An 18,577-nucleotide genomic window follows, 5' to 3' on the forward strand; every position below is an offset into this window, starting at 1 on the left:
TCATTCATTGCTGGTGGAAATGCAAAATGATATAGCCACCGTGGGAAAAAATCTGGCAGTTTCTTATATATTAAATATAGTCTTACCACACAGTCTAGCAATTTCGCCTCTTGATATTAATTAAAATGAGTTGAGCACTTATGTCCACGCAAAAACCTGCACATGATGGTTTATAGTTGCCTTATTCATAATTGCAAAAACTTGGAAGCAGCTAAGATGCTCTTTAATAGGTGAACAGATAAACTCCGGTACATCCAGACAGTGGAATATTATTCAGCAATAAAAATAAGTGATCTATTAAGCCATGAAGAGAAAAATTAAATGCATAATGAAATAGGCTCGTCCGAAAAGGCTAATACTGTATTATTCCAACTGTATAACATTGTAAGAAAGACAAAAAACTAAAGTAAAAATGTCAGTGGTTGCCAGGGGTTCAGGGAGAGGAAGGGATGAGGTGAAGTGCAGGGGATTTTTAGAGCAGTGGAACTATTCCGTATGACACTAATGGTAGATACATGACATTTGCATTTGGCAAACCCCCTAGAACTGTACACATAAAGTGTGAACCATAGGAAGGTCTGTTTGTGGTGACTTTACTCTGTTCAATTGACCTTTTGACCTAACTCTTCTTTAGTATCAGCTCTATTTTTCTGGAATTTTTATTTTAAAATCTAGTAGGGCTAACCTCATTCATGACTCTGAAAATGTTAAGCCATGATACACATTGCTAAATTGCTTTCTAGAGTTATTATGTCAATTTACACTGGACCTTGCTAGCACTATTGTCTTTTAGAAATTATTAACCAGTGTGATTGAAAATATTTATTTCTCGGATATTAGTGAATTGATTTGTGGGAAATGTCTGTTTTTTTTCTTTTTCTTTTTTAAATTAAATTTGTTGTTGTGACAATGGTTTATAAAATTACATAGGTTTCAAGGTACAATTCAATAATACATCATATGTATATTGCATCGTGTATTCACTACCCAAAGGTAGTGACCCCCTTTATCCTTATCTACCTCCCTCCCATATTCTTTTTCTCAAGTGTTCTACTGACATTTGTATTTCCAAATTGATATTATGAAATTTCATATATTCATACGTCTAACAACATATACGTACCTTTAACATTAAAGACGTAAGTTCTTTGGGATATTTATTACCAATACATTTCCCAATTTGTCATATGCTCTTCAATTAGCATGCTTTATGATATGATAAATTAAACGGTTTTATTAATCTGTTAAAAAAATTCAATTGAGTAAATTCGAAGATCTAAAAAATCAAGCAGCACCCCATCTAGTGACTACAGGGACGCTCCAAGGAGCTATACAAAATGGAAGGTTTTTATAGGAAGAAGGGTGGCAAAAGGGAGATACTGACAAAAGACAAGATTGTTTGGGGGTGGGGGGGTCTGGATAGCTTTTCTTTGGGGAAAAAGAGAGCAAGGGTTTTTATCATGCAGACTGCCTGTTCTTTCCTTGAAGGACGGAGAGGGCCCATGTGACGGATTATTTTACTGGTGCTTGACCAGAAAACTCCAGACTGGTTGATAAAGGTTACCTTTTCTAAGAGAGGTTGAAACTGCAGGTAGACCAGCTATTACATCTAGGTTTGGTATTGAGGGCTTTTAGCATGAGTGATGCCATTTTGGGCCTGCGGTTTTCTCTTTACAAATCAGTTCAAATAATCTTTTGTAATTTTATTGTTTAAAACAAAATCCTCCCACCAAAGGCCAGGTAATTATTCCAGAGTGTTTTTTTTAGAAAGGTTCTGGTTTTTATCTTCTGGAAATTCAAAGTATTATTTTTATTATTGTTACTTTAAATAAAATGTAGAGAAGTTGAAATAGAATCTTTCTGTCATGAAGGCATATTGTGATGATATAGAGTTTTATCTACATTTATATCATGTACACTTAAAATTTGAAGATTTATAATTAAAACTTATTTTTGTAATGTAAACTTATTTAATGTTTTAAATTAAAATTAAAAAAATTATGGATGACATTAATATTATATTAGTTTTTGGTATACAACATAGTGGTTAGACATTTATATAACTTATGAAGTGGTAACTCCAATAAGTCTATTACCTGCATGACGCCATACATACTTATCACAATATTATTGACTATATTCCCTTTATATCTGCATGACTATTTTGTAACTGCCAATTTTTGCTTCTTAATCCTTTCACCTTTTTCACCCAGTCCCCCAACCCCCTCCCATCTGGCAACCATCAGTTTGTTCTTTTTATCTATGAATTTGTTTCTGTTTGGTTCGTTTGTTTTTTAGCTTTCATATATAAGTGGAATCATATGATATTTGTCTTTCTCTGACTTATTCACTTAGTATAATGCCCTCTAGGTCTATTCAGTTTGTCTCAAATGGTAAGATTTCATTTTTTTTTTAATGGTGAGTAATAGTTCATTGTATAGATGTACCATTTTAAACTTAGTTTGAAACTATGGGTATTTTTGCATGTCCTCCCCCCCCAAATAGTATTGGAATTTCAAGAATTAGATCCTGTTTTGAAAATTAGTATTATTATATCTTTGAGAGATAAAACAATTTCAAGACATAAAAGTTAAATTCCTTTGATTTTTTAAAAATACACAATATGTGTAATTAATAATGATGCTACTAATGGATGCATTCAACAAACCAGGTATTGGGATTTACTCATTTAAAAAAATAACGTGGCCAAAATCAAATAGCTAATTCCTCTGTACCAATACTGCTTCTAAGTCACTCTACAAAAAAAAAAAATAGTAATAGAAATTAGAAATGTAACTCACTTCATTTAAAAAAAATCTTATCTGATCAAATGATTCATAGGACTGTTCATGTCATTGATTAAATGGAAAACTTAAATCTTTACAATCTAGTAAGGCTTGCAGAGTCTTCTAGGAAAGCACACCTAACTTTAATGCAATTTCCTCAGGGTTCAATATTTTACACTTGTCAATGATTAAACAACTCTTTAGTGCTTGTATTAAGAACTGTTTATCTGTAGTAAGGCTCTTGAACTTGAAACACATATAATCCCCTTTGCCCTATCCTCACCCTCTTCTGAAAGTGCTTCTAAGAATGGTCAGGATTTCCTTATCAGAAAATAGTATACAGGACTGAAGGTACCTGGGCCTGAACCAAGCATACAAATGAGTATTTTTATAGGATTGGCTTGAACTGAGAGGAAATAAAATTAACTTCAGCAACAAAGTGGTGGTGTTTGCTGTCTCCAGATCCTTTTTCTCTTGGATTTGTAGGAAGAAGAGAGCTTCAAAGCAAAAATTAAGAAAAGCCTGTTTCTTCTTACAAAATTTAGTATTTGTTTCTTTTTCTTACTTAGCTAAAAAGAAAAATTTTAAACTTTTTTTTTTATTGTGGTAAATATACATAAAATTGATCACTTTAACCATTTTAAAATGTAAAATTCAGTGGCATTAAGTACATTTACATTGTTGTGCTGCCATCACCACTATCTACTTCCAGAAATGTTTTCATTGTCCCAAATGCAAACTTCGTACTTATTATTAAATAACGATAATTCCCCATTTCACCCCTCCTCGCAACCCTTGATAACCGCGCTTCTATTCTGTCTCTGTGAATTTGTTCAGGTATCACATGTAAATTATACAAGATCCATCCTTTTGCGTCTAGCTTACTTCCCTTAGCATAATGTTTTCAAGATTCAACCATATTGTAGTACATGTCAGAATTTCCTTTGTTTTTAAGGCTAAATAATATCATGTGCTTATATCACATTTTGTTTATCCATTCAACCGTTGAGGGACACTTGGCTTGTTTCTACGTTTTGACTATTGTAAATAGTTCTGCCTTGAACATTGGTATACTCAGTCAAGTAACATCTTAAATTGCAATGGAACCATGTTGCTTCTTATTTCCTGTCCTCTGTGCCTGTGTCCCAGTCTGGGACTGAACACCCCAGTATCGTCACTATAGCTACAACAGCCTCATGGGTGTCAAGAGAGTTTTTTTTAAAACCGCTTTACCTTTACCCTTTCTTCTTTGACTGGACTTTGTCTTGTCAGGTTTATTTATAAACCACACAATGCTTATTAACATGACCAAATGTTTCAGCAGTCCACCTTTCTACCTTTCTTATTGCAGGAAGGCACTCCTCAGAGATAAGACAGTGAGACATGGCTGAGGAGAAAAGCAAGAGAGGCTCCATTGGAATGAGTTTGAAGGGATGCCAGACAAACAACGGGTTTGTCCAAAATGAAGACATTCTGGAGAAGGACCCAGATCCTGGCAGCCCGGGGGACAGCCGGCAGCACAGCGCTGTGAGCATCCTTGGCCCTGAGGAGCCCGACTTGAAGGACATCCAGCCCTATGCAGGGATGCCCAAGGAGGTGCTCTTCCGCTTCTCCAGCCAGGCCCGCTACCGGGTGCCTCGGGAGATACTCTTCTGGCTCACTGTGACTTCTGTGCTCGTGCTCATTGGGGCCACCATAGCCATCATCGCCATCTCTCCCAAGTGCCTCGACTGGTGGCAGGCAGGACCCATGTATCAGATCTACCCAAGATCTTTCAAGGACAGCAACAAGGATGGGAATGGAGATCTCAAAGGTACCTGGGGGAGACAGGTTGGTGGGGGGGCAGGATGAGGTAAGTTTGTGGCTATCTCTGTCCTTGAAACTGATTTATGCCCGGGTTGTGTAGAAAGCACATTCCAGTATGACTGGCCACACCTTGTTTATGATATCTTTAGAAGCCACTTAGGAGAACCCAGAAATTCTTCTCATATGATAAGAGACTACTTGGAGGCCTCCGAGCCCCTCAAAGAGTTACTTAATTTACTGCCTATGAAGTACATTTGCTTAGTTGGTCATCAATTCTAACTTTTTACATGCACCTCTTGAAAGTTTCCAGCTTCTGTGCACTTTATAGTTAATTATCTCACAGTGACAGTTTAGAATTGCTTTTCCAGTATATATAGTAGCAATCTGGCTGAGAGTTTCTTACTGACTGAATAAAAAGTAAATTATATTTTAGGAAAAAATTAAGCGATGTCTTTAAAAGGTGTTTGCCAAGTCTTTAAAATTTAAATCTTGAGAAATGAAGGAAAGGAAAAAAAAAGCATAACAGTGTTAATCATTACTTGTACTGAGGCTTATTTAAAACAATATCCATATTAGTAAGAAAACAAAAAAGTAGAAGTGAAAAATTATTTTTTTAAAGTTACACTAATAATCTCTTAGTGTATGTAACCTCTTAGTATATGTAGAATGTCCTTATAATTTATGGCTAAAAACAGGACACTTTTAAGAGTAAACTTATGCCAGATAGCATAAACTGGAACTGTCCTGGGCAAATTGGTTGAGATAGTCACCCTGGCTAAGAGCAGGAATAAGAAACAAACTAACAAGGTAATTTTTGATAGTGATATTTGAAGAAAATAGAAAGAATGGCTATTTTAATAGAGTGTGGGAAGTAGAAATGAGTTTAATCTAACTTCAAAATGTTATAAACTCAAAATCTCTCACTTTCCTTAATAACTAATAAAAGGCTTTTCTTTTGTATGCTCATATCATTTTCTCTCTTTTAAAATCTTCCTGCATCTTCACTAATTGAAATGCTTTCTGTACTTCAAGGTACAGTTCGTACTCATATCCTGCATTCTTGTTTATTTTTTTCCTGTAATTCTTTCTGATTAGTGTTCACCCTCCCTCCCCAGAGCTCTTTTTGTCACCATATATTTGACTACCTTTACCTTCATCTACCTTCCACTACCCCTTTTTCCATTAGACTATTGTCTGTGTCTATGAGTTTTTGTTTGTTTGTTGCTTTCAATCTTATTACAGCCCACATATGAGTGAAACCATGTGATTCTTGACTTTTTCTGTCTGACTTATTTTGCTTAGCATGATATTCTCAAGATCAATCCATTTTGTTGCAAATGACAGTATTTCATCTTTTCTCATGGCTAAGTAGTATTCCATTGTATATACGTACCACATCTTCTTTATCCAATCATCTGTTGAAGGACACTTCGATAATTTCTATGTCTTAGCCACCGTAAATAATGCTGCAGTGAACATAGGGATACATATATCTTTTTGAATAAATGTTTTCAAATATATTGGGTAGATGCCCAGAAGTGGGATTGCTGGTTATATGGCAATTCTATTCTTAATTTTTTGAGGATCTTCCATACCATTTTTCCATAGCGGCTGTACCAATTTACATTCTGAAGGCAGGCATTTCAAAGGTATATTAACCTAGTTGCACAGAAACAACAGACAGAGGTTGCTTAAGGCAAAGAAAGAAGCCTTTTAAGTAAAAAGGTTATTATATGCCTGGGGTGTGACTAACCGCCATGACCTACCCAGTTAGGAATTTATGATCACATCACCCTGTGGGATTATTTTCTATAGAACCTTTTCCTCCACAGAGCTAAAATCCCTAAACCAAAAGATATATTCCCCATTTCCTGGTCCTCCCTTTTTTTTTTTTTTAAATTATTTTATTAGTTTCAAATATACAGTATGTTGATTAGAGATTCATATCGTTTTTATAAAACACTCCCCCTAATTGCTCCTTCTCTCCTCTGGTTCTCCACGTAGCCATTACATTAATGCTAACTTCATTCCCTATGCCATGCTCCCCATCCTCATGACCATCTGTCAACTACTGATTTGTACTTAACTCGTTCTCCCTTTTTAATCAGCTTCTAGATACAGGTTTTCCCCGCCATGTGAAAGTAGAGTGTTCCTAGGAAACCTTTTGTAAGCTGAAATGGCATAAAGAGAACAAGCAATTATTAATTTATAGGGAAAAAATTTTGAGCATCACCTGACCTAGAAATAACCTACCAAATCACACCATTTAAAACACATAAAACCAAAAGTAACCCTAACATATAGTAAAAGCAGGAAAGATATGATAAATAAACAAGGCACATCTTGCTAACGGATGGACACAATAAACTGAGAAAAAGCACAGACGCTCACAGACACAGATCGATCGATGCTCGGGCAGCTTGATGCTGTGATGCTGTGTGTGGTTTTCAGGGAAGGCGCTTGGCAGGGCCACTTGCTGCTCCAGGTGTGTGCTGCCTCTGTCAAGGCTCATTGCCAAAAAAGGATGAACACTATTTTTTGCTTTTTTTCTTAAAAAGTGAAAATCCTCTTAAAATTTCTTTTGGTTAGCAAAAACAGGTATTAATGTAGGTCTTTTGCAAAAGCGAAGTGGTGTAATATGAACTTTCAAAAAGTGGGGGCTACCTATGTACCCCAAATTCTTATAAACAGGGCAGCATCTAATCAGCTCTTACATTTGTCATTTCCAATCACTTTTTCTTGAGGAACTGGCTGCTTCCTGCGATCAATAGGTATTTGTCCTTAAAGTTGAGGGGATTTTCTTATTATTTGGAGAAACCATTATAGGTTGCGGTTTGGGTTTTGTGATCGCCTTCTGACCCCTGGAGTATGAACCTGGGATCCTTTTTTTACTTTGCGTCTGTCCAGCCCCATCTTGTTCCTTTGTGCCCATTCTTAAGATATATCATATTATTGTTCTGATTTAAATCAAAATTCTTTTGCCGTCTGTTGACACTCTGTGAGGTCTCATAGGCACCCAGATAGGGGAATTGAGGCACAGAAAGGACAAAAATGAGCAGCTTGTTAGAGATGAAGAGCCCCAGGCCAGGAGTCAGATGACTTAGTGTTTCGGGCTCAATGACCTCCAGCCTACTGTGTGACCCTGACGGACTCTGACTGTAGGAAGCCTAAATGGTCCCACAGAAAGTTGCTGGAGATTGAATACTAGACAACGCCTGAGTCTACATTCAGGACTCTGAACTAGAAGCAAAAAACCCTCACTGTCTGCTAATTACCTTATAAGATTCCAAGTACAAAGTGCTTCGTTCCAATGTCTATTCTCAGCCAAGTCTGGAATTCTCTTCCGTGTAAATTCTTGGCTTCAGCACTGTCCAGAGGAAATAGAATTACATATGTAATCATAAATTTTCTGGGAGCCATATTTAAAAAAGTAAAAAAGAATTGAATGAAATTAATTTTAATAATATATTTATTTTATTTACTACATCAACATATAATCAAAATAAAAATATTAATCAGATATTTTACATTTTTTGCACACTGGCATCTTAAAAACCCAGTGTGTTTTACATTTACAGGACATCTTAATTCACACTAATCACATTGCAAGTGCTCACATGTGGCAACTGCCTATCGTACTGGACAGTGAAGTTTAGACTACGTGGCCATAAGAGGAGTGCGTTATTCTCTGTACCTTGGCACTTAGCCCGGCACCTGGCCTAGAGTAGCTGCTCAAAAACTATGTGTAGAATAAATTAACAATTCTATAGTCTTGGTTTTAAATATAAAAAATGAACAGGACACAGAGAAATTTTATAAATGTAATTACATCTGTGTTAAAGGTCAAAGGTTATTGCTAGAAGACCAATTTGATATTTATAGAACTAGACCTTGCTATTTGAATTTTTACTCAAATTCAGTGAAATTCCAAATACTTTTGTCTCAGTCTAAGTATTTTCTTTTTAGGCATATTCCTTTTATTTTTAATTTTTCAACCAAAAAACCCAAACTTTACTTAGTTATTTTTCGTGGCCTTGAATTTTTTCTTCAGGTATTCAAGATAAGCTGGATTACATCACAACTTTAAATGTAAAAACCGTTTGGATTACTTCATTTTATAAATCAACCCTTAAAGATTTCCGACATGGCATTGAAGATTTTCGAGAAATTGATCCCATTTTTGGAACAATGAAAGATTTTGAGAACCTGGTTGCAGCCATACATGATAAAGGTAAACTGACCGGAAGGTGGGTGAGATGGGGTTGGGGACTGAGAAAAACATGTCTCTACATACTTCTTTCAAAATTTTTATTGCATACTTTTTCAATTTTAATTTTTATTGCAAAATATGTTTTTATTTATTTTTATTTTTCAATTAGAGTTGACATTCAGTATAATTTTATATTAGTTTTAGGTGTACGGCATAGTGGTTAGACCTTTATATAATTTACGAAGCAGTGCCCCTAATTAGCCTAGTATCCACTTGACACTATCCGTAGTTGTTACATTATTATTGTCTATATTCCCTGTATCCAAATATTTACTTAAAACATTTTTCCTTTTAACTGTCATGTATTATTCTCATATAATTTTTTTCCTAATATTTGAAATGTTTTCACTCTTTAGGTTTAAAATTAATAATTGATTTCATACCAAATCACACCAGTGATAAACATGCTTGGTTTCAATTGAGTCGAAACCGGACAGGGAAATATACTGATTATTACATCTGGCATGACTGTGTCCAGGAAAATGGCATAACCACACCACCCAACAACTGGGTAAGTTCCAACTTGCCTAATTTATAAAGCAAAAATGGTTAGATCTTTAGGAATTTAACTGGTTATTTATAAAGCCGTTTTAAAGAAAACAATTAATAGATATGGTTTATGAGAAGGAAAAAGTTTCCCAAAGAAATAGAAATAAAGTACCCAAGCCTCCTAATGTCATTTGGATTTCCAATTTCATTGTAGAGCTGACGTGTTCAAGCAAACTAAAACCTATCCTCTTTATTAGCCTCTCTTTTCCTCCTTCTCTCACTTCTCAATTTGTCCAACTTGGATTAATGTCCCGTTTGTTCCATGTCTTGCCAATCTCCAAACCCCTTTGCCCTTTGGATTTTTTGCCTCCCCCCGTCCAAGAAAACCCTAGCCATCAATGAACCCAGCCATCCACTTTCTCTTTCCCTGAACAAAGCTCTGGGTCTGGAGGTAACCTACATTCATTGTACCTGCCTGAACTGAGGGATCCAGTCTCCTTGGGAATTTTTCTGAATCCAGTAGATCAACATGCCCTCCCTCCTCTTCAAACATCTTACCTGCCTTCTCCCTATCTTATCACTTTCAGCAGCCAACTCTACTTAAAAGAGAGAACGGAAGCCAACCTGTCTGCCCTCATTCCCACTTTCATACTCACTTTTTTTATAACTGAGACTATGCCCTACTTATCTGGGGTTACCAGATTTACACATAAAATCCAGGAAGCCCAATGAAATCCGAATTTTAGATAAACAATGCATATTTTGTTATTATAAAATATTGCACAGGCCATACTTATATAAATGATTATCCATTGATTTAATTGGGTGTCTTGTGTTTTATCTGGCAACTCCTGTCCCAGGCCAAACCCTCCTCCTGCTCTGGTTGGTATTCTCTCCTGCTTTCTGTGGAGCCTGTTACTCTGGATCATCTCTCCCCTCTCCAGTTGCTCCTCCTCTCTTCTTGACCTTTCCCATAAACGATGGAATGGGCTGGCTGCTGGGCATCAACTTTCAGTTGAACCTAGAGCACTCCAAATCAACATGTGTCTAAGCTGACTGTGTAATCTTCCCTACCTCCCATATCCCAGGTTCATCAAATGGTGCTAATATGCCATCTGGTGAACAGGTTGTCAGCAAGTCCTGGCAGTTTTACCTCCCAAATTTTTATTTTCCCCAATCCATCCATTTGTTAAAATGGCAATGATAATAGCAAACATTTACTAAATGCTTACTCCGTGACAAGCTCTGTGCTAAGTGTTTTAAATTCATTAATTCATTTAATGCACCCCACAATCTTATGTTAGGCTTTAATTCATTTGTAGACAAGAATACTGAGGCAGAGAAACATTAGGTACCTTGCTCAAGGTCACACAGCTAATATAAGGGCTAAGGACTGTATCTAGTCAGCCCAACTCTACAGTCTGCTTTTAAAAATTGCTGTTTTTACTTTAAACCATATCACCTCGTACCTTCGAGACTATAATAGCTGCCTCTTTTGGTGTTCAATTTTTCTATTCCTCTGTTAGTTTTCCACTGTCGCCAAAGTTGTATTTTTCTTATAATGTAATGGTTGATGCATAAAAAATATATGTAATATATAATAGAAATATAAACATCTGGTGGTATAACCACACAGTGGAATATTATTTGGCAATAAAAAGAAAGGAACTATTGATACACACAATAAAGTTGATGAATCTCACAATAACCATGCAGAGTGAAAGATGGCAGATGAATAAGTATATACTATATGATTCCACTTACTTGAAATTCTAGAAAATGCAAACCAATTTATAGTGACATGAAGTAGATTAGTTGTCACTTAAGGATGAGAGGGAGACAGGAATGAGTGGGAGAGTGAGATTAGGGATTACAAAGGATGGATATGTTTGTTATCTTGATTGTGGTGAGAGGTATACATCTGTCAAAACTGATTAAACTGTAAACTTTAAATACGTGCAGATTATTGTATTCAATTATAATGGAAAAAATTATTTAAAATATTTATAATATATATCTAACCTAAGGAAGATAATAATATAGTGAACATCAGTGAACCCATGCTGAAATTAAGAACTTGAACATTACCAACACTGCTGAAACTACCTGTGAATCTCCTTCCTGTCCCTCCCTGTTCTTCCTCTTAGAGGTAACCACTACCTTGAACTTGCGGTTTTCCAAGTCTTGTTTTTGTTTTGCTTTACTACATATACCACGTCTTTAAAAAAGCATTATTTAGTTTCTCCTGGTTTGAACTTTACGAGACTCATTATGCTGCATGTAATCTGTAACTAGCTTTTTTCACTCATTGTTAATATTCATTCATAGTTCCGTTACCTATGGTTCTTACATTTTCACTGTTGCATAGTATTCCATAGTGAAAACAGTTTATGATTTACTTATCCACTCTTCAACTAATGATCAGTTGAGCTGTTTCCAGTTTTTTTTTTTTTATTTCATTACTATTATCAATAATGCCATTGTAAACATTCTCACTGATCTATTTCTCTTGGGGTAAGTGTATGAGAGCTTCTTTAAGGAAAATGACTAGTAGTGAAATTGTTCAGTATAGAATACTGCATGCTTAACTTTACAAGATAATGCTAAATTGATTATCACAGTGGTTGTACCAATTTATATCCCCTCTATCAGTATAAAAAAATTTCATAATTTTATTATTTGTTGGTACTGCTAGACTTTGTCATATTTACCAAGTGAACATAAATTGTTATCACATTGAAATCTTAATTTTACATTTATCTAATTATTAATGTAATAATTATCTAATTGCTAATAATCTCAAATATCTTTTTGTATATATTATTCATTTGAGCTTCAAATTTTATGTTTATGGCTTCTATCCCCAACTTTTTGTTGACTTGCTTGTCCCTTTGGAATAGATCTGTAGAGTTCTTTTTGTATTCTGGATACTGATGTTTTCTTGGTTCTACCTTCTGTAAATATTTTAACCTGGTTTGTGCCCAGATGGGCCCTGAGCTGAGCTGGTGAGGGTACACTTCCTTGAAAGACAGCAGCAACTACGTAGCTTCAGCCAGGTGTTAACTATGGGGAATGTGGGCCCAGTGTGATTATGTCTTCTAACTAAAAATGAGAAAAAGATGTACACAAAATCCCTAGCTTTTAAATGCTGTCCCGATGTTCTCCTGAGCATGAAATGAACAAATGTCCCCAGATGGAGCCCTGAGGAGCTCTCGTATTTGAGGCTCCTCCAAGGAGATGGAGGAGTTTTAGGAAATGAAGGGCCAACCAGGAGAGTTGTATCACGGGGTGAGCGTTTCTAGAAAGAGGAAATTGGCGTCGGTGTCCAACTCTGCTGGGTACCAGTACTTGAGGTTGTTAGATTTCTTTTATTTCCAAAAACTGGTAGAATTTTTAAGGAATGGTTCTAATACTTTTCTGAGAATGCAGTTTAAATATTCACTCTCTGTGGATTCAAACTCTAAAACCAATGAAATGTGTCTTTCTCTCAAATTGACCATCATTTGCTTTTCTTCACAAACAGGAGTCCAGAGCCTGGACAAAAAGTTCAAGAAAATATGCTGGAAGTGTCTGCTCCTTAAGTCAGCCTTGTCCTGCGGTTGAGAGCATTGATTTGCTGCCGTGGTTGTTGTGAATAACAGCTACTGTAGAAATACATCACAACCACCTTTGGGGGGCATTAGGCCAGTGGATGGCATTTTAGAGAATTAGTTTATCTAGTGCTTTCCCTAGAAGGAAAATTCTAGAGTTTGTTCATTCAACCTGCATGGGGGCAGGGATAGCAATTATCATTTTTTTTTTATGGGAAATATCACATGAATAGTGCTAAGTAACTGCTTTGCTATTTTCTATTTGCTAGTTAAGTGTATATGGAAACTCCAGTTGGCATTTTGATGAAATACGAAACCAATGTTATTTTCACCAGTTTACAAAAGAGCAACCTGATTTAAATTTCCGCAATCCTGATGTTCAAGAAGAAATAAAAGTGAGTATAGACACCCACACAGACTTCTCTATGACATGGGTCCTTAAGTGATTATTCAATACACTTTAGGTTGAACAATAATTGTGCAGGCAAAATCCAGTCGTGTAATTAAATTCTGGGATTAAGGCGTCTGATGCAAACATAGACTCTCAGACGTGTTGGTGGTGCCTTCCTTCCTCTAACCCAAAATAACTGAAATGGGAGGAAGGCAGAAACATCTGCTACCTTAGCTCTGAGTTCCCCCCTCTGCCTGAGACAGTGTGGTGGTGCAGTAAGGTGGGCCAGACGTGGGCTCCAGGGTCCGGCTCTTGTGTCTGGACCCAGCCCCACCACTGTTCGCATGGGCTTCTGGGCGAGTTCTTCGGCGTTTCATATTTCTCATCTATGAAACACAGTTGATGGCAGTGTTTGTCTCATAGGGCTTTTTGAACATCGGTTGAGATAGCCATACGCAACACTTCTGTGTTCACTCAGTAACTACTAACTTATCGTCTGCTGCGTGGCAGGTGCTGTCCTAAGCCCTGGGAATGTAACAGTGAATACAAGCAACCCTGTCCACAAGGAAGTTGCAGTATACCGAAGGGAAGGCAGACACTTAACATCCAAATAAACAACATGTCAGGCGGTGGTGAACACTATAAGGAGAAGGGACCTCGGAGTGCCAGGTAGAAGTCAGGTCAGAGACACTTCTAAGATGAAGTCCTGCTTAGACAAAAGCCTGAATTTTGAAAGGGGGCCATGTGAATATCTGGGAGAAGAGGATTTGAGGCAGAGAGAAGAGCAAATGCAAAGATCTCCAGGGGAGACTGTACTTCATGTGTTTCAGGAATGACCTGGAGGCCAGTGCACAGGTCACCTGAAAAAGATGGCAGGATACCTAGTTGAAGTTTAATTTCAGATAAACAATGAATAATGAAATATTTGGGACATATTTCTACTAGAAAATTATTCATTGCTTATCTGAAATTAAAACTTAACTGACTGTCCTGTATTTTATCTGGCAACCCTACCAGTATGCTGAAATAAAATGAGGGAGAGATTTTGGGAGCCAAAGTACAAAAAGATGGGGTGATCCTACAGGGCCTTGAATGCTCTTGTAAGAGGTACATGCTGAGCTACTGAAGATCCCTCTGTGGCCTGTGCACGGATTTCCTGCTGTGACCCAGGTCACAGGCTCGCACCGGTGTGGTGGTGGTTCCAACAGCACCTGACGCATAATCCACAATAGACGTTGTCTATTGTGGCGTGGTCATTATTGCTGTCATTACTGCTGCCGCTGTGGCTATAATGGGCAAGAATTTAGGTTAGTGGTGTAGTGCTCTGAGATAGAGGCGGAGGAGACCAGACCAGACCAGAACAGAAAGGCGTGGGTCCCTTTTTACAGTTCACTATGTCAGCCAGATGGAGAAGATGCAGGCTGCTGTGTTGCAATCGCTAAGGCACCTTCACCCCTTGGGTTGTTCTTGCTTTGTGTTTTAAATAACAGTTTTGCTGAGGTATAATTCATGTGCTATAAAATTCACCTCTTTCAGTGTGTCATTCGGTGGTTTTAGTATAGTCAAAGAGTTGCGCAACCATCACCATTAAAAAGTACAGTCACCCACGTGAGGAAGGGTGGAGCAAGATTCGAGCCAAGCCTTAAGAGTCCAGAGTCCTTTCTCTTAACAGCTCCGCATTCGAGTCGAGGCACTCTATTTCTCTCCCTGTGCTTTACTTTTCCTATACAATTTTTTCAAGGAGATATTCAGTTGGAAACTCATGAATGTGAGTATAATCCAGTTGGTTTATCAGGCAGTGGGTTTCTCCAGGCTCCTTATGGCAATAGTAATGGATTGTCTAGAGATGTTTAGACAAGTGTGATAAATTTTGCCGAAATGTGCCAACCAGTACATTAATTAATTTTGGCTACCCGTGCTGTTCTCTTGTGCCTGCAAATAGTGGAGTGTGTGAATAGGAGCCTTGTTTACTAATCTTGCAGAATGCAATCCCTCTTGGCATGAATCATTCCTACCTCAAGTTGAGCAGTTAGATATTATTTGCAAGGCAGATTTAGAAGATTCACTATTAGAAGTAAATAAGAAAGGCCAAGAAAGGAAGTCTCTTTGCTCCTGGAAAGTGACTTTTTACTGTGAAAGGGACTTCTGACACCCTCCTAGCCCCCAGCAGGGCTGATCTCTGCAGTAGTTAAGCAGGTTAATAATTTGCAACCAAGAGAGTTTGTGGTGGGGAGGCATTTGGAATGATTCCTGCCTGCATACCAATTTGCACTCAAAGAGCCTGAGCCTTCTTCCTCCTGGCTCCCATCGAATTTTAGATTATCTGCACTGTGGGATGCTGGCATGCAGGGGACATTTAGACACCCTCCTCTCTCCTCCTTTTTGCCCTCCCCCTTGCACTGGTCATCAGGGGCCTTGGCTTTGCCAAGAACCTCTCCGGGCTTCAATGTTTTCGGCTAAAAAGGTCAAGAAGCCTTATTGGAGAAGGTGGGAGCTTATATACTTATATACTTACTGTTTTGTATTTTCCCAATCACTTTGGTTTTCAGTTGTCTTCTAAATCTTAGTTGACAAACAAGAAAACTGAGGCCCAGAGAGGTGAAGTGACCCAGTGGGTTAGTGGTTCAGGAAGGAGGAGACTCCAGATGCCCCAGCCACACGTCTAGGGCTCAGTGTGACCCTGGGCCTGCCATGTGGGAGGGAATTCTGAGCCCTGGAGTGGGAGCTCCTGAGGAGTTAGTACGTTCAGAGCAGCTGGGGACAGGAAGCCCAGATACCCAGCCAGCTTAAGATGGAATCCATAGTGTAGATGTCAGCTCTGCTCCACCCCTACTGAGCACAGTATTTCTGCAGACAGTCAACTCAATCCAAAATAAAATTCTCTCACTACCTGCCTAATAAACCAGCTCTGTGCTTGATGATAATAACTGTGCCATTTGTTGCACCTCCTATGTATCAGGCACTTTATTATAAACCGTTCGCTCATTTAATATGCATTTCGTATGGACCATGTGCAAGGGATATGATAGTTGGTGAGCTAGACCCATGTTGTAGCCATCATGAGGATTATATTCTGAAGGGGGGAAGTAGGCAAACAGGCAGTTACAATAAAGTGTGCTGAGTGGCCATGACAGCAGGAAGTGGGACACAAGGCAGGCACCTAACCTGCGCATGGAGTGGGGGAGAGTGAGGAAGGTTTTCCAGAGGAAGCAGTGATACCTATGGATGAATGCGAATGAGCCAGGGAAGAGGCATGGTGGGAGTGTTTCAAGCAGGCAGAAAGCATGGGTATGGCATCTTAGAAGTGCTAGGAGTTGTCCAATATGGAAACCTCCATATTGTTTTCCATAGTGGCTGGGACATGGTGTACAGAGAAAGAGCTTTTACTAAGGTTTAGGGAGGTCATGGTGATGCCCTAACTCATGCAGCTGGACTGTAGGGGAGAGACTCATCTTCCTCTATGCCCTGCTCCTGGGGAACTTAGCAAAGAATTTGACCAAGATTTCTGAGCGGCACTACAGTCAGTTTTCTTTCCTTTGTCTATAAACAGAGAATACAGTTTATACAGTTTTCTCTCTGTACTTCTGAAGTATCCTATACTTTCTCATTCCTTCCCGAGATGGACAACCTGGGGTTTCTGTCATTATCAAGAGGATGTCTCATAGATCATCGGATGTAAGAGCAGAGCTTTTCTGTTTCCCAAACTTGGCTTTTTAGGTAAATAGACCCAGTAACTCCAGTCACCTTAAAAAGAAAGGTTTGCCTCAAGGTTTTGTGAGTTTGGATATCAGTAATGTTGAAATAAATTTTTTATTCATAGCAGTGAGTTTAAGGAGAAACTAATGAACAGGTGCCTGATGAGAAAGCAGGACTGTGTGATGTCTTGGGAGTTAGACAGGAATTGGGGACACAGTGTACTGTCCCCAGAGTCCCATGGCACCTACATGGGTCACCCAGCCCTGGTGGAACCAGGCTCTGTGCCCATTTCCACACCTGGCATGCTGGGAGAGTAACTGGAGTGGTTAATGAATAAAATCTGGGGCTTTCTTTTCTCACCCAGTCAAGAGAATAAATAGCACAAAGCAAATATTATTCAAGAGCAAATTTTGGATTATCTGGGTGAACATCTCAGCATTTAAAAGGACTCTCAGAAATAACCATCCAGCGTTTACTGTTTTGCTTCATCAAATAATGATAGTATCTCTTACCGGACGAAAATGGAAACCCCTGCCAGGGCCATAAACCCATTTCTCATTCTTCAATGCTGGGTCAATAGTTGACAAGACAGAGAACTCCGAAATGAATAAGGACCCCATGAAGAAAACTGGTAGTTTTATTCTAGCAAATCTGTGCTCAAAAGCTTGTTTACAACAGCCCGGTGTTTAATATTTTTCCACATTTCCGTCAGAGGCTGCTTGGATGGATTACAGCTATTGGCGCCTCACCCTCACCCTGATCCTCATCCATTGTTCCCTCTCGTAAAGAACAGCGCCACCTGGGGGTGGGCCCGGGTTGTGAGGGGTCTGAAGCTTGTAAAAATTTGGGCTTGTTTTTTTTTTTTTTTTAATTTTATTTTATTAGTTTCGAGTATACAGTACATTGGCAAAACATTTACATAGTTTATAAAACGATCACCCCTAATTGCTCTTTCTCTCCTCTGGCTCTCCACCTAGCCATTACATTACTGCTGACAGCATTCCCTAGGCCGTGCTCCCCATCCCCATGACCAACTTCTTTAACCCTTCACCCCTTTCTCCCAGCTCTCAAACCCCCCTCTCCTCTGGGAGTCACCAGATTATCCTCTGTATTCGTGAGTCTGTTTTTGATTAGTTTGTTCTTTTGTTCCTTAGATTCCGCATATAAGTGAAATCATGTGGTATTTATCTTCCTCTGTCTGACTTATTTCACTTAGCATAATAGCCTCTAGGTCTATCCATGTCATTGCAAATGGTAGAATTAAATTTTTTTATGGCTGAGTAATATTTCATTATATATATGAACCATAACTTCTTTATCCGATCGTCTGTTGATGGGCATTTAGGTTGTTTCCATATCTTGGCTATTGTAAACTGTGCTGCCATGAACATAGGGGTGCATACATCTTTACGAATTATTGTTTTGGTTTTCTTTGGATAAATACCCAGAAGTGCAATTGCTGGGTCAAAAGGTATATCCATTTTTAATTATTTTGAGAAACCACTAGACTGTTTTCCCTAGTAGCTGTACCGATTTGCAATCCCACCAC

At 38.2% G+C, this 18,577-nt stretch overlaps 1 protein-coding gene across 2 annotated transcripts in view; it reads left to right on the forward strand.

The window, feature by feature from the left end:
* Window positions 1-18,577, forward strand: part of SLC3A1 (solute carrier family 3 member 1) — a 43,987-nt gene that overhangs the window by 11,678 nt on the left and 13,732 nt on the right. For both annotated transcript variants that reach the window (XM_016142216.2, XM_036223999.1), the window contains 4 exons: window positions 4,138-4,599; window positions 8,644-8,823; window positions 9,219-9,373; window positions 13,211-13,336. In XM_016142216.2, the coding sequence (XP_015997702.2) occupies window positions 4,170-4,599; window positions 8,644-8,823; window positions 9,219-9,373; window positions 13,211-13,336 (891 nt within the window). In that variant the 5' untranslated portion in view covers window positions 4,138-4,169. The remainder of the gene's footprint in view (window positions 1-4,137; window positions 4,600-8,643; window positions 8,824-9,218; window positions 9,374-13,210; window positions 13,337-18,577) is intronic.

This window comes from Rousettus aegyptiacus, unplaced genomic scaffold, assembly GCF_014176215.1.
Source record: "Rousettus aegyptiacus isolate mRouAeg1 unplaced genomic scaffold, mRouAeg1.p scaffold_m13_p_7, whole genome shotgun sequence".
Classification (NCBI taxonomy): domain Eukaryota; kingdom Metazoa; phylum Chordata; class Mammalia; order Chiroptera; family Pteropodidae; genus Rousettus; species Rousettus aegyptiacus.